This window comes from Entelurus aequoreus, linkage group LG09, assembly GCF_033978785.1.
Source record: "Entelurus aequoreus isolate RoL-2023_Sb linkage group LG09, RoL_Eaeq_v1.1, whole genome shotgun sequence".
In the NCBI taxonomy this organism is placed as follows: domain Eukaryota; kingdom Metazoa; phylum Chordata; class Actinopteri; order Syngnathiformes; family Syngnathidae; genus Entelurus; species Entelurus aequoreus.
In genome coordinates this window covers 43,126,711-43,142,256 of record NC_084739.1, presented here as the reverse complement: position 1 = coordinate 43,142,256, position 15,546 = coordinate 43,126,711, and the positions used below count along the sequence as shown (strand labels likewise).

General features: G+C 39.5%; 1 protein-coding gene across 1 annotated transcript in view; it reads right to left on the bottom strand.

Annotated features, from left to right (window-relative positions):
• Positions 1–947: 947 nt before the first annotated feature.
• LOC133657450 (L-threonine ammonia-lyase) overlaps positions 948–15,546 on the bottom strand; it is a 42,236-nt gene continuing 27,637 nt past the window's right edge. Inside the window, exons 5-11 of the mRNA XM_062058794.1 lie at positions 13,755–13,920; positions 13,067–13,166; positions 11,489–11,564; positions 7,398–7,523; positions 6,944–7,111; positions 6,771–6,828; positions 948–2,034 (exon numbers count right to left, since the gene is read on the bottom strand). Of these exons, the coding sequence (XP_061914778.1) occupies positions 1,936–2,034; positions 6,771–6,828; positions 6,944–7,111; positions 7,398–7,523; positions 11,489–11,564; positions 13,067–13,166; positions 13,755–13,920 (793 nt within the window). The 3' untranslated portion in view covers positions 948–1,935. The remainder of the gene's footprint in view (positions 2,035–6,770; positions 6,829–6,943; positions 7,112–7,397; positions 7,524–11,488; positions 11,565–13,066; positions 13,167–13,754; positions 13,921–15,546) is intronic.

Genomic DNA, 15,546 nt, shown 5'->3' with positions numbered 1-15,546 from the left:
TCTTCTGAGACCAATCTGTTAGCGGTTCCAAGAGTAAACTCAAATCAAGGGAGATCATCATTCAGTCACTATGCAACACATAGCTGGAATAAACTTCCTGAAGATGTCAGACTCTCCCCAACTCTCACTACTTTTAAAACTAGACTGAAGACTTTTATGTTCACCTTAGCTTTCAGCTAAATCTTTTAATCTTTTAACTTTTAACGTCTGCACTGTTTTTATTTTTATTGTCTGCATTTTAATTTTGCTTTTATTTTTTTTCATTTCACTTTGTTGTCTGTGAAGCACTTTGAGTCTGCCTTGTGTATGAAAAGCGCTATACAAATAAAGTTGCCTTGCCTTGCCTTGCCTACCAACTTCGCCACGCCGTCCCATCTTGACTTACAATTTCAAAGCAAGTCATTCATCCATCTGTTAGTAAAAGTATAATAATCAAAAACAGCTGTGTAACAAGGCTATTATGTTTTTCCTGAGGGAACTCTCCTGAAGGAATCAAAGTACTATCTATCTATCTATTCAAATGCGTGGCGAAGTTGGTAGAGTGGCTGTGCCAGCAATCGGAGGGTTGCTGGTTACTGGGGTTCAATCCCCACCTTCTACCATCCTAATCACCTCTGTTGTGTCCTTGGGCAAAACACTTCACCCTTGCTCCTGATGGGTGCTGGTTAGCGCCTTGCATGGCAGCTCCCGCCATCAGTGTGTGAATGTGTGTGTGAATGGGTGAATGTGGAAATACTGTCAAAGCGCTTTGAGTACCTTGAAGGTAGAAAAGCGCTATACAAGTATAACCCATTTATCATTTATTTATATATACCCACTGTTGCAAATGGCCCTCAGGGCAGCCCCAGTTGTGATGTGGCCCTCAATGAAAAAGTGAGATACCCCTGCTTTAGAACAGACTATCATCACACATAAAGAAAACATTTCAGAATAATGAGCCAGCTGATAACAAAATCCCAAAAGTAAGTTTTATTCAGGAAACATTTCTACTTGGGAGCGAAACTACCTCTTTAAAAATGATACTCGATCATAAGTACAACCATTCCGAAATAAATATGCAAAGCAATTTGTACAATATACAGGACTGTGCAAAGGCAACATACTTGACCACAATCAACTAGAATCTCACTTAGAGAACACTCCAATACAGCAAATATGACTGTATTTACTACATCTATTCAAATCCTCACCTGGATTGACAGATATGACTTGTGTCCACACTCCATAAAATCTAGTGGATTTATTAGTTTTTTTCGTAACTGCCTATCCTATTCAATGTTTACAGTGTCACAGCGAATGCTTTGAAAAAGGGAATTCCAACAACAAAACCTTTGCACAGTACTGCACACGTACAGTGGCAGTTATAGCTTGGCATACTCTAGGGGGCGCCCCAAGGATGAGGGGGAAAAAAGAGTCAAATAGATTTTAGCTCAGCGCTCATTCGGTGAGGATATGTGAGCTTGAGTTGCGCAGGAAACTGCAAAGACGGTCATCAACTCCAGACGCTATCTCAATCAGCACAACACAAAGCATGCTGGGAAGCCTGAGTGTGATTGGGTTGGTATGAGGTGACCAAGGGCGCCACATTAAATATATAAACCCACTACTAGGTATATACATTTATATTGAACAAACTATAATATATATAGTCCAGCATATACCAAAAATGTATCTTTCTGAAAATCTCCCTCATATTAGAGTGTACCTAATGTTGTGGCTGCACATACTGTACCTACATGAGCCCCCACTGTGCAGCAGAACTACTTCACTAGCAGCAGACAATCATAGCAGCATAAACAGTATCAATATGAATAATAGTGACTCTAAATGCAAATTTTGAACATCCGTTGTGTGAATGGGACTAAGTTGAGTCCACATGTTGATGGCGTTCCATTCAAAATATACAGTAGGTTAGTTTCATCAATGGTCACATGATCATCGCTCCAGCCAGCAGACAGAAGGGTAGCGTTCACTCAACGTCTTCCTCAGTTGAGTGCTTTGTGTCTTGTCTCTGGTTTCCACTACACACTCCACCTGGCAACACACACACAATCATTGTCACCTTATGACACCGCATGAACATTCACTTTTTAATTGTGTTATTTCAAATCCGTTGCAACGTTTTGGGTAAATATATTCAAATGTTCGGATTTGAGATAGCACCCCCCGCGACCCCAAAAGGGACAAGCGGTAGAAAATGGATGGATGCATGGATTAAACAAATTTATCAGAATCAGATCAGTCGTCAGATGGTTCATTGCCAGCGTTTTTCCTCCCATAGAAGCTGTGAATCTGCTGACATCCTCCCTCAGTCATATGCTGTCAATATAAAGTCCTGGATGATGTCAGCAACTATCTCAATCAGGGGTGTCAAACGTACGGCCCACAAACTGGTTTTATCCGGCCCGCGGGAAGAGTTTGCTAAGTATAAAAATGAGCCGAAATTTTTGAATGAAAAACTGCTGTTCTAAATGTGTCCACTAGATGTCGCAATAGCAATTCTTTGTATCTTTGGATTATGCTACATATGTAAAACAAATAAAAAATAAACCACATGTTAGTGCACCACTGGAGGAAAATTATCAAACTACATAAATAACATACTGTAATTCGATTGAATCTTGATTGAAAATAACACCAATGAGTTTACGTGGACCCCGACTTAAACAAGTTGAAAAATTTATTGGGGTGTTACCATTTAGTGGTCAATTGTACAGAATATGTACTGTACTGTGCAATCTACTAATAAAAGCTTCAATCAATCAGACTGATGAACATTATCACATAATTTTATTCAGAAAGCATAAATAATGACGAATAAAGATAGAATACTATTAACTGCATAGAATACTATTAACTGCAACATGAAAGTGTAAAAAAACAACATTATGATTTGTACCTTTTCAGAATGTGCTTGTTCTATTTTTAAACAAAGAAAACAATCTGAAGTTGTCTTTATTTTTAAGTTATCGTGCCGTGATTTTACCAGTCCGGCCCACTTGGGAGTAGATTTTTCTCCATGTGGCCCCCGATCTAAAATGAGTTTGACACTCCTAAACTAGATCCACTTTTTAAGACCTGTGGCTGTTTACACTCCTTAAAGGATGCATTCTTGGTCAACAGCCATACAGGTCACACTGAGGGTAGCCTTATAAACAACTTTAAGACTGTTACATATATGTGCCACACTGTGAACCCACACCAAACAACAATGACAAACACCTTTCGGGAGAACATCCGCACCGTAACACAACATAAACACAACAGAACAAATACCCAGAACCCCTTGCAACACCAACTCTTCCGGGACGCTACAATATACACCCTCCGCTATCCCCTACCCTAAACACCCCTTTACATTTTAGGGCCTGAACTACAAAAGGTTTGCATGTTTTAAAACACAAGCAAACTTAACAGCACACACAAAGCTGATCTACTAAACTTGTGAGCAGAGGAATACATGTCTTAAGTGAGCAGAATACGGAGCACAATCCATTTAGCTGGACTGTCTTTATGAATATGCAGAATAAATGCTGATCATATCCATGTCTTCATGGTGACAGCCTGTATAGTGCACACAAATTCCTCACTTAAATAGGGCGGCCTGCACCACTTTTGCAATTGTTATCAACTGTACACAGTCTTAGTAGATCACACGCAACACACCCACTAATTGTAGTAGACACCATTTAAAAATGTAGAAGGAGAACAGGCAGTGTGTGTTTAAAGGCGGATATTCCTTTAGGTCTGACACTCCTTTTGTTTTGGTTGTGTTTGTTGTCATTTGTTAATTTTCTTTTGCATTAAATTTTTCCCCTTTTTTTTATTTTCCTTTGTTTAACCAGATAAAAAAAAAAATACTGAGATTAAAATCTCTTTTGCGAGAGTGGCCTGGTCAAGAGGGCAGCAAATACAGGTTTCATAAATAAATAGAACAACAAAAACAGGAGCGGTCACACACTATAGTTAAAAGTACAAACTACTTTCAAGATAAACATAAATAAAATCAACTTTATTTATAAAGCACATTTAAAATTTACCACAGGGCTAGCCAAAGTGCTGTACAATGGGCAGGTTAAAAGATAATAGGAGAACCAAGCAAACACAACACAACACAGACAGAATACGATAAAAAAACACGTGATAGGTAAAAAAATAAATCTTTCAATAAAAACAAATGAAAAACAAGTAGAGTGCCAATAGAAACAGCTTCTCGATTCTTTAAAATGGCCTGAAATTCCCCCAAATGTATCCATTCAGGTAGCCTCAGATCCTTTTGTAATCCATTCCCTGACCATTGAGCAGCAAATATGAAGGCTTTTTTTTTTTACTGAGACTTGTGTTGGCTCTAGAATTTTTGTATTTTCTGATCCTGTAGTGATTATGGTATTGCAGTGTTTTTCATTTGCAGCAATTTCCGGTGCATGTGTTTCATGGCGTTTGTGTTTTGGGTCATTTCTGTGTTAAGAGTGTTTGGACGGTGCTGTAATTTAACATACTCTAAAATGTACCAAATCTTGCCAGTAAAGCAGACCCACAGTATTCACGGGGGGTGACGTTCTAAAGGGCCATGAATGGCCAACAAGCACGATTAAATAGATGCATCATAAAGAGGCCTAAAATGCCTATGTTCCATACTCTAAACCCGACAATAAGCACATCACAGTTGTTTAATACATTTTAAATTCACATTCATGTACACATGAAGAAACAATGTTTGTGTCCCTTCATCATTGTGTGTTACGTATTTGTCAACTTGGCAATGCAGATACACTTTCAAATTTAAGACAAAAGTCTCATTAAAAGATCATTGGGACAACTAACTCCAGAGCGTCCATGTGATGGGGTTGGTTGTCACAATGTGTTAAATCAGGGGTCCCCAAACTTTTTGACTCGGGGGCCGCATTGGGTTAAAAAAAATTGGCCGGGGGCCGGGCTGTGTGTGTGTGTACATATATATATATATATATATACAGTATATATATTCCTCACGCACTAATTGACTAAAAGAGTGCACACTTTCCGCATGCTCGCCCGACACTGCGGCGTGAGCGCGATGTCACGTTATCGATGGGAAAATGCATTTTTTGACAATATTATTTGCCTGAGCAGGTAGGAGACCCCGATAGTAAAATAGATTAGAAAGGACAAATTAAAAAAAAATTAAAGCTGCAAGCAGCGATGGTTGGGACCGACTTTGAGGGCTCATAAAATCCAAACCGGAGCAGTAATTAAAACTCTTTCATCAACTTTTAATCAGAAGGGTTCAGTCTCTCTCCTGTGTTATTTTGAAGCCGACACGACAAACGCGCTCAGAGGAGATAATGTTTGAATAAAGGTGACTGTTTTTACACAACTTTTGTTTTGAAGGGGGAATTGCAAACTTCCTGTTGATTTTTGCAGGGGGTTGTCAGTGTATGAAATATAGGTCTAAGTGAGACCTACATAGATGTTTTTGTTTCATGTCTCTACGACATTCCTGGGAGTTACAGGCAGTTTTGTCTGTGTTTTCTTCCTAGGGTGCGCTAGAGCGCAGTTTTGAGTTTTGGGGTTTGGTTTTTTGATTAGGTCGCAATTTTTGCCAGTCCTGATGTGTGTGTCCAATTTGGTGAGTTTTGAAGCATGTTAAGGGGGTCAAATTACAGCTCAAAGAGGTGGCGGTATAATAATAAAACGCTAGAAATACAATAGGGTTCTCTGTCCCAAAGGGACTCGGTCCCTAATAATTGAGACTTCACACGGGCCGGATTTTGGACCCCGGATCTAAACTTTACCGCTGCCGGGTATTTTGTTCTATACTTTTATTGTCATATTTTCAGAATGTGTTTGTTCTATTTTTGGCCAAAGTAAGACAAAGAAAACAATCTGAAGTTGTCTTTATTTTTTAGTTTCAATGCCATGATTTTAATAGTACGGCCCGCATGTGCACAGATTTATGCCGCATGGAGGCACCTGAGCTCAAATGAGTTGGACACCCCTGATGTACAATATTCCAGTATATGTAACAGCTGCAGACAAAAAAATAGGGCAGCATAAAATAGAGAGTAGATCCAGCAGTAAATAGACATTATAAACAAAGAGGAAGCTAACAGAAGCGGTCGGACAAATTAAAAAAAAAAACTTGAGACTTCCCGCGGGCCGGATTTTGGACGCCGGCGGGCCGTAGATTGGGGACCCCTGTGTTAAAGTGTCTTTAAAATTTTAGTAGTGTTTGTTACAATGAGTTGGAAAATGACAACATGCACATTTTACGCTTCAATTTGATGTAGGAATAATTATTGAAAGATGTTTTGAAGATGAGCAATTCACAATAAAATAAAACATGTAACAACCAACCCCATTGTGCTCTGCTTGCTGCAAAATATTGAGTCAATCGACTTGTGAGACATGGACATTCATCACTGTAGTACTCTTTCCCCCTTGCAGACGGCGTTTTCTATTTAAGTTACTGTCAAAAAATTATCACGATTACAACAGTTTCAAACTAACAATTTAAAGCAGAATGCGAATGGCGACAACAACATCCAGGAAGAGGCGAGGATCTACTGTATGTCTATCCTAGGGAAAAATAGCCGCAATTGTCCGATTGGGAGAAAATCTTGTACATTTTAGCATGTGATCGTCAGACAGTCAGAAACCATTTTGGTTTCCAGGTGATATTTTGGTTTTTTTTACGCCTTGTGCAGATTTTCTTAGCTCTGATGTTGAATTGTATCTGTATAGAATTGGCAGAGGACATAATTGAGTAAAAAGAGAAAGTGGTCATTCACCTTTGCTTTGAAGAGGTTTGACTTGTCACTGTGCCTCCGATGATTGACGTCCAACAACCTGAGGACGGCGATGAAAACATGTCGTTAGTGGATACAAAAACAACACAATATGTCTTATCAGAATATTACTGCTTTTGTTGGTTCCATGCAATCCATGGCGTCAGTGGCCTCACCTGACGTCCTCTCTGGACAAGACGTCCAACAGCTTCGCCATGTCTCCGGGCCATTCTCCCAACTGCACTGAAAACTTGCTGACACGGTCGTCCAGCACCAGGGCTCGGTCCACACACTGCCTCACCAGATCCAGCTCCATGTTGGCACTGCTCACCACCACTGCAACCCTGGCAAAGGACCATTAGAGAAGAAACATTTTAAACTTTTAACTGGTAGAAACATGGACAACCGATGACAAACAACATGTGGAACATATTTCCAGAAGTGTGGGAGTGTACAGTTGACGTACTGTTCTCCATGCATTGCCATTGTAACGTTTAGTGATTCCCTCCATGGAAAATAAGTTCACAAATTAACTTTAGCCATCAAAATCTGGCCACAAAAAGCTAAGATACCCTTAATTGTTTTTGCTGTGTTTTAAAAAAAATACATAAAAAAACAAATCTAACTAACCTTTTTCCTCTCAGTTCTGGCAGCTGTCCTGCCAAGATGGCTGCCAGTCCCATGGCTCCCTCCGTGTCCACAGTAGAACGCTCAAACTCTTGAAACCTCAGCATTGCCACCAGAGAATCCTCCTCACTGTGAGGGAAAATTAACACTTATCATTGGCAGTTTAGAACACACTTTATTATTTAACTTTTACAAATACAGCACTTTGCAAAGGCCCGCCAGCGTCCAAGGCCCCCTGCCAAATTGTTTTAACCCAAAGCGGCCCCCGAGTAAAAAAGTTTGGGGACCCCTGCCCTACAGGCTAAGCACCGACACAAACATTTGTCGGGGAAACAAGCACTCAAGCAGCACTCATAGCAGACGCAGACAAACTATGTCATCAAAACAAGTATGCCTGATAGAAAACATTCAAATCTTTCAAAATGCGCTAGCTTGATGCTAATTTATATTGGCTTTTCCATAGACATGCTATTGATTAATACTGAGATAGGCTCCAGCACTCCCCGTGACCCCGAAAGGAACAAGCGGTAGAAAATGGATGGATGGCAAAACAACTCAAGTGTACATTGAAATCAAACGGCCCACGGGAAGTCACAAGTTAAAAAATATATATATATATATATTTTTTAAATTTTATTTATTCTTATTTAAAAAAATATGTCCTTTGTAATCCATTTTCTACCGCTGGCAAATTTTCTTAACCCAATGCGGCCCCCGAGTCAAAAAGTTTGGGCACCCCTGATTTAGAGCAGACCTGGGCATTCTGCGGGCCACATCCGGCCCTTTGTGCGTCCCTGTCCGGCCCGCGTGAAGCCAATCATAAATTACAAAATACATTTAAAAAAGTATCTATGTCGAGTGTGCAATACAACGGTGCTGCTTTTGTTTTGAAAATCGTTATTTGTATTACTTCCGTGTGGACGTATGCGCGTGCGTGATTGTGAGTGAATGTGAACAGCTGCAATCACAAATTACAAAATAAAGTTGAAAAAACATCTATGTCGTGCGCGCAATACAACTGTGCTGCTTTTATTTTGAAAAGTGTTATTTATGGGCGTATGTCCGTGTGTAACCTGTGAGTGAAGGTGCACAGCGACAAGTGATGCACGGTTTACACCCGGGACGCTAAAAAGAGAAAAGTTGATGACGAATGGCGTGTTTTCAACAAGACATGGACTGCCAAGCAACGTTCCCTCTAAGGTGGGCGCCTGCGCAATTGTGCACTGCTCAAGCGTCCTCTGCGCACAACAAATATATGCCGCGCACCAAATCAAACCCATCTGAATTCTAAACAAAATAAACACATTTATTCTGTGTAATTTTGCAATGCAACTTTGAGTGACAGTGACAACAAGCGGCCCTAACGGTGTTCGTCAACACCGTTCAATTGAACACCGTTCAATTATTGTAACGTCTATCAAGATGCTTCGAGGCCAGGAATTATATCGATCACTTTATTGAGCAAAACTGTTTATATTCGGCCATAACCACACCAAAAACATGAGTAAAACACTTCTATCTCGAAAAACTAGTCATTTTCTGCCGTACAAACCAAGCCAAAACCAACTTGTCATCTGTCACCAACACGCATACCACTAAGCCACTGGTGTGTTTATGGCCACACAAAAAGTCGGACAACTCAAACACCACACAAAGTTACACTATGACTCCTCAGTCATACGTGTGCTTATTTTACTGTCATTTATTATTAATGTTAATTTATTTATATTAATCATGGAATGCTGTTACTAGAGAAAGTTACAGGAATGCACACTTCATCCTATGCTTACATGTCATTGTGCAACATGAGGATGTTTAAGGGGAACTAAATGTGATCTCTGAAAGGGGTACAAATGATTTCCAAAGCAGTGCTTTTGGTATAAAGTTAAGTTAGGTTAAATGAAAGTATTATTATTATTATTAATTATTATTATTATTATTATTATTATTATTATTATTATTATTATTATTATTATTATTTATCTTACGGTATATATCAAAAATAATATTGAGCAAAATTTAATTGAAATATTGTCGATGTGGCCCTCCAGCAGTGCTCGGGTTGCTCATGCGGCCCCCGGTAAACATTAATTGCCCACCCCTGATTTAGAGTATAAAAACGTTGTACGCTCAACAGAAGACTAGACTGGCACATTCATCTTAATGGCAAAGACTGCTTCCTGGCTAGGCAACACACCATATACACTACTACCATCTAATGTCTTGGAATTGCAACTACATGCAAAGTTTACTACAGTATATAATACTTGCAAATGACACTTCAAAGTGTAAAAAAACAAGATATAACAACTGGACAGCACCGCTGTCATTAGCAGCTCACTGTTAAATGTTAAACAACAAAACATAGACAAATTAACATTTATCAACGTTTGAACACACGCAAAAGTGCACAATATTGGCACCACTGAGTACTGGTATTGATTCCCAGCTAAAGGGAATTGGTCATGAGAAATGTGAAAAGTACCTATCCCTACTTACAATACATATTTAGAATCACGACCATGATTATAAATACATACCATGGAGTGAAATTTGAGATTTGAGATCAGGGTAACCAGACGTACAACAATTATCGTATTTGCTCCGCACGGTCAATAATTCCAAAGATTCCCATCATGTATGACGTTAAAGGAGTACATCTTGCATTGATGTCGTCATTGTCTGCCGTACTGCTTTACAGCCAGGTGGGGGCGCAGTTCTGCCAATGCTGTTCGTTAGTTGAAGGGTAAAATTGCATCATATGATATACTATAGCAGGGATATTCAACAAAATAGTTTTGGGGGGCACATTTCCAGAAAGCTAAGGAACGGGGGTGTTGTCACTATCAGTCTTATACACATATAGCGTCCTCTACAGTAGACATTTGATGTTGGTCTATTTATTTATCAATCAATCAATCAATCAATGTTTATTTATATAGCCCTAAATCACAAGTGTCTCAAAGGGCTAGTCAGAGTTACAGGAGCACTCTGTTGTTTTTAAGAACCTTCTGCAAAACAACTAGTCAAAGATCACCATTGACATCCCTGTAGCGTTGCAAACATTTTAGTCCCTCACAAGTTTTTTTAAACTGAACTCACGGGCCACCAGTGGAATAGTCCAAATTGTGAAAAAAAGAGGACCTAAAACGGAACCTTGGGGAACACCACTAGTATAACTTAAGTTGTTGAACAAATTAATACTGATTGCGTCTGAAGTAAACAAGCTACAGCAACACCTCACAGTACGAAAACAATCTAACTGCCAAAAAGGAGAGGAGTTAGGGGGGGTGCCTTGAGGAACGCCTCAGTTATGTAAGTCACAAGTTTGGACCCCAGTGTTCTATGTTTGTTAGCACCCCGAAATGTCAATGCAATGATCTTCCAATGTGTTTGCAGTGGTCCAAGTTCATCTATACAACAGGAGTACTCTGGTGTTTTTAGGAATTTGCTGCAAAAATGTTTGTCTCCCAAGTTTTGATCTGAACTCGGGGGCGATGTGGCCCTCGGGCCGCCAGCTGAATAGCCCTGCTCTATAGCACAGTACATCTTATATTTTACAGTGTGTGGTGATGTCAAATTGGGTATGAATTACCATGAATTGATTAACATGGACCCCGACTTAAACAAGTTGAAAAACTTATTCGGGTGTTACCATTTAGTGGTCAATTGTACGGAATATGTGCTGAATTGTGCAATCTACTAATAAAAGTTTCAATCAATCAATCAATCAATGCATGATATTTTTTCTCAAAATACGATAATCCAAGAAACTGGTACGTTCGTTTGGCCTACCCCACCTGGCAACACTGTTTAAACTGAGGTGAGTGTTTTGTTGAAGTAGTAGTCAAAGGTATGGACACACTTGCTCATGTTATTGAATGAGAAAGTGTTTCCAACTTGGTATGATTGCATTCGGTTAACAATCCCAGTATATTTACTGTTTGGTACCGTTTAACTGTGAATAATGTATTGGTACCGTTTAACTGTGAATAATGTAATCTTGATACATTTGCATAGTACTTTATGGTAATTAACATGGATATCTAACATTCGATGAGACTACATGAAACCGTAGCCCTGCTGTGGACTACCTGACGGAGATGACTTTATCCACAAGTCTCTTTGCCAGCTGGAAGGTGTTGATGCCGAGCGAGTGCTCCATGAGATCTGACAACACACAAGACAGCAACATATGTTGTGTTACTACAGCAAAGACAAACTCGTGTCTCCAGCGTCTGCACAGAAAATACAAACACTTCTAATACACAGTACAGGCCAAAAGCCTGTACTGTCATTCAATGCGTTTTCTTTATTGTCATGACTATTTACATTGTAGATTGTCACTGAAGGCATCAAAACTATGAATGAACACATGTGGAGTTATGTACTTAACGAAAAAAGGTGAAATAACTGAAAATATGTTTTATATTCTAGGTTCTTCAAAATAGCCACCCTTTGCTCTGATTACTGCTTTGCACACTCTTGGCATTCTCTCGATGAGCTTTAAGCACACATGTGAAGTCAATCAATCAATCAATCAATGTTTATTTATATAGCCCTAAATCACAAGTGTCTCAAAGGGCTGCACAAGCCACAACGACATCCTCGGTACAGAGCCCACATACGGGAAGTAAAAAAAAATATTTCAGGTGACTACCTTTTGAAGCTCATTGAGAGAATGCCAAGAGTATGCAAAGCAGTAATCAATAGTCATGAAAGTAAAGAAAATGCATTGAATGAGAAGGTGTGTCCAAACTTTAGGCCTGTACTGCACAGTTTGACCACACTGATAATCCCAGCAGGCACTAGATATTAAAACAACATTGAGAACTTGTTGAATTAGGTCCTGACGTTGAGCAACTCAAACATAACGTCCCTCCCCCCACCACATCCCACCTGCTCGGATTGTAAATAATCAAATGTAAATAATCAAATGTATATACTTGTTCTTACGCTTTCTGAGCTCACTATGTTCACTGCTCGCTGTACATATCCTACCAAGTCAGACCTACACAGTTTCAATGTCTATTTCACAGATGATATAATTGTTGATGACTGAAGTGCTGATATCAACCAAACCTAGCCCCCCCCACCTCAACCCCCTCCACATCCCACCCCCCGGATTGTAAATAATGTAAATAATTCAACGTATAAACTCTGATGATTAACTTGTGTGATGACTGTATTATGCTGATAGTATATATTTGTACCATGAATTGATTAACGTGGACCCCGACTTAAACAAGTTGAAAAACTTATTTGGGTGTTACCATTTAGTGGTCAATTGTATGGAATATGTACTGTACTGTGCAATCTACTAATAAAAGTCTCAATCAATCAATCAAAAAAGCATTGTTGGGTTCTAATGTTGATTTGACCATAGAATTTTGTTCATTTCCCAACCAATATTCTACTACACAAATACAACGTTGCATGCTTTTTGATGACGTCTATTCAGTGTCAGAACGTGACATTGATTTGACCTTTGAAATTCGTTCATTTCCCAACCAACAGCGTGGATCCAACATCGGACATCAACGTTGTCTCAATTTACAAATACAACTATTTTGCAATGTTGTTTCAAAGTCAGTTTAAAGGACATGTATGTATAACCAATGTTGTATCAATGTGGTGTGCCTGCTGGGATAAAGCTACTCTGCTACGTTTACCTCCGTACAGTCTGCTACTGGGGCTGCTATGAAAGTCTTTGACGGGACCGTCTGTCTTCAGAGATTGATGCAGCAAAGGGAAACCTTCAGGTTCTATTCCCTGTTGAAGAAAGTACACAGACACACAGCATGGTTTAGAACCACACATACATACACCTGGAAATATTAGAGAAATACTACCACTTCGTTTGTCCTCACAGAAGCTGAGCTGTGTACTCTTGAATGTGTTGCAGAATTTATGCATCTTTACTTCTTTGATCACACAGAGACAATCTATCACCTCTAACAGCCCCCATGTGTTTTAATGCAAGGCACCACGTAGAGCCAGAAGAGTATTATACATGACAAAAGATAAGAGGCTCTCATCCCTTCCCTCCACTGCAAACAAACGTAAAGCTGTCAGAGTTGCAGCAGTGGGCAGACAACGGCAGCAGGGAAACGGGGAAAAACATCAAATATGTTTATCTTGTTAAGAAAAGCCAAGCTGAATGAAAAACATCCATGGCTCAACACCAGAGAAATGTAGGAGGCGAGCTGCAACGTGTCTCTGCAACAGGAAGCAAGGGTTTCTGGGAAATGTGACCTCATTTTGGCGGCGCACAATCGAAGCTGCGAAATGAGCCGATTCATCACATTTTGATACAAGTTCATATATTCTTTTCCTCCCCGCCTCTGACCGCGGACTTACTATGACAAGAACGTGTGTGTTGAGATGCTTGATGGCTGCAGCCGTGCCCGCCAGCAGGCCGTACTGTCCAGCTGCAGGCACCAACACTGCATCAAGTTTGGCCACTTGCTCGTAGATCTCCATCCCCACTGTGCCCAGTCCTGCCAGGTAGGTCGCACTTTCATCTCTGGACAGAAACAAATCAAAGAGAGTAGATGAATGCTGATTAGTAGTGATTCAGGCGTACCTAACATGTGTTCTCATGCGGACTTCTGACATACATTTAAATGGTTATTTCCAGCAATACATATAAAATGCCACTAGGTGACAGTATAGCTCAGCAAGCGCCTTTCTGTTCGGAATTTGAATTGTATTTGTTAATATCTCTTTAGATTTGTGTAAATAATCACATCAAAATATGATAATAACTTGTAAGTCATGTAGAGCCTTTAAGGGGAACTGCACTTTTTCGGGGAATTTTGCCCATCTTTCACAATCCTTATGTAAGAGAAAAACACATATGTTTTTCTTTTTTTTAAAGCACTTTAACTAGTAAATAAATGCAATGGGAGCCGCTCTGTTCTGCATATAAAGCACTTAAAAAACACTTTCATTGTTTTATATATACACTGTGATTATACAGTACTGTATTTTTCGGACTATAAGTCGCAGTTTTTTTCATAGTTTGGCCGGGGGTGTGACTTATACTCAGGAGCGACTTATGTGTGAAATTATTAACACATTACCGTAAAATATCAAATAATATTATTTAGCTCATTCACGTAAGAGACTAGAAGTATAAGATTTCATCGGATTTAGCAATTAGGAGTGACAGATTGTTTGGTAAACGTATAGCATGTTCTATATGTTATAGTTATTTGAATGACTCTTACCATAATATGTTAGGTTAACATACCAGGCATGTTCTCAGTTGGTTATTTATGCCTCATATAACGTACACTTATTCAGCCTGTTGTTCACTATTCTTTATTTATTTTAAATTGCCTTTCAAATGTCTATTCTTGGTGTTGGGTTTTAACAAAGAAATGTCCCCAAAAAATGCGACTTATACTCCAGTGCGACTTATATATGTTTTTTTTCTTCTTTATTATGCATTTTCGGCCGGTGCGACTTATACTCCGGAGCGACTTGTAGTCCGAAAAATACGGTGTATGGAATATCGTAACAGGCACATTCATAATAACATGTGATATTTATGTAGTTTGCTCATCTTAAGCATACGCGGCACAGTAATGTAATAGATGTATCACAACGTTACATTTTTCCTTCGACAACATCACTGATTATTCACTACAAACTTCATGAGAGCCAACAATCATAATAAAACATCACTCACTGTACAAAGTCTGCTGTCACTGGGATGCCGACTGTTTGGATGTTAAGTTGTTCCCGTTTAGATGAAGAATGATTTATAATCCTCGCAAAGAGTTAAAAAAACCCCAGATGTGTACAAACCAGCGTCTTTTTAGCCATCTGCAGTCCCTTTCAAGATTTTTCATTACGCCCAATGGGTTGAGATTTTTCTTGCCCTGATCTGAGCACAGGATGTCGTTGTGGATTGTGCAGCCCTTTGAGACATTTGTGATTAAGGGCTACATAAATAAATTTGGATCAAGGGAGAGGAATTGCAGCCCCACTTTACCGTGTACCTCTTGCTTGGTATACTTGCTCGCCCCGGTGTAAACTATTTGCTTGCCGAACAGAATTGCTATTGCGACATCCAGTGGACACATTTAGAACAGCAATTTTATCTTAAAAAATGCAGCTCAATTTTACACTTAGCAAACTCCTC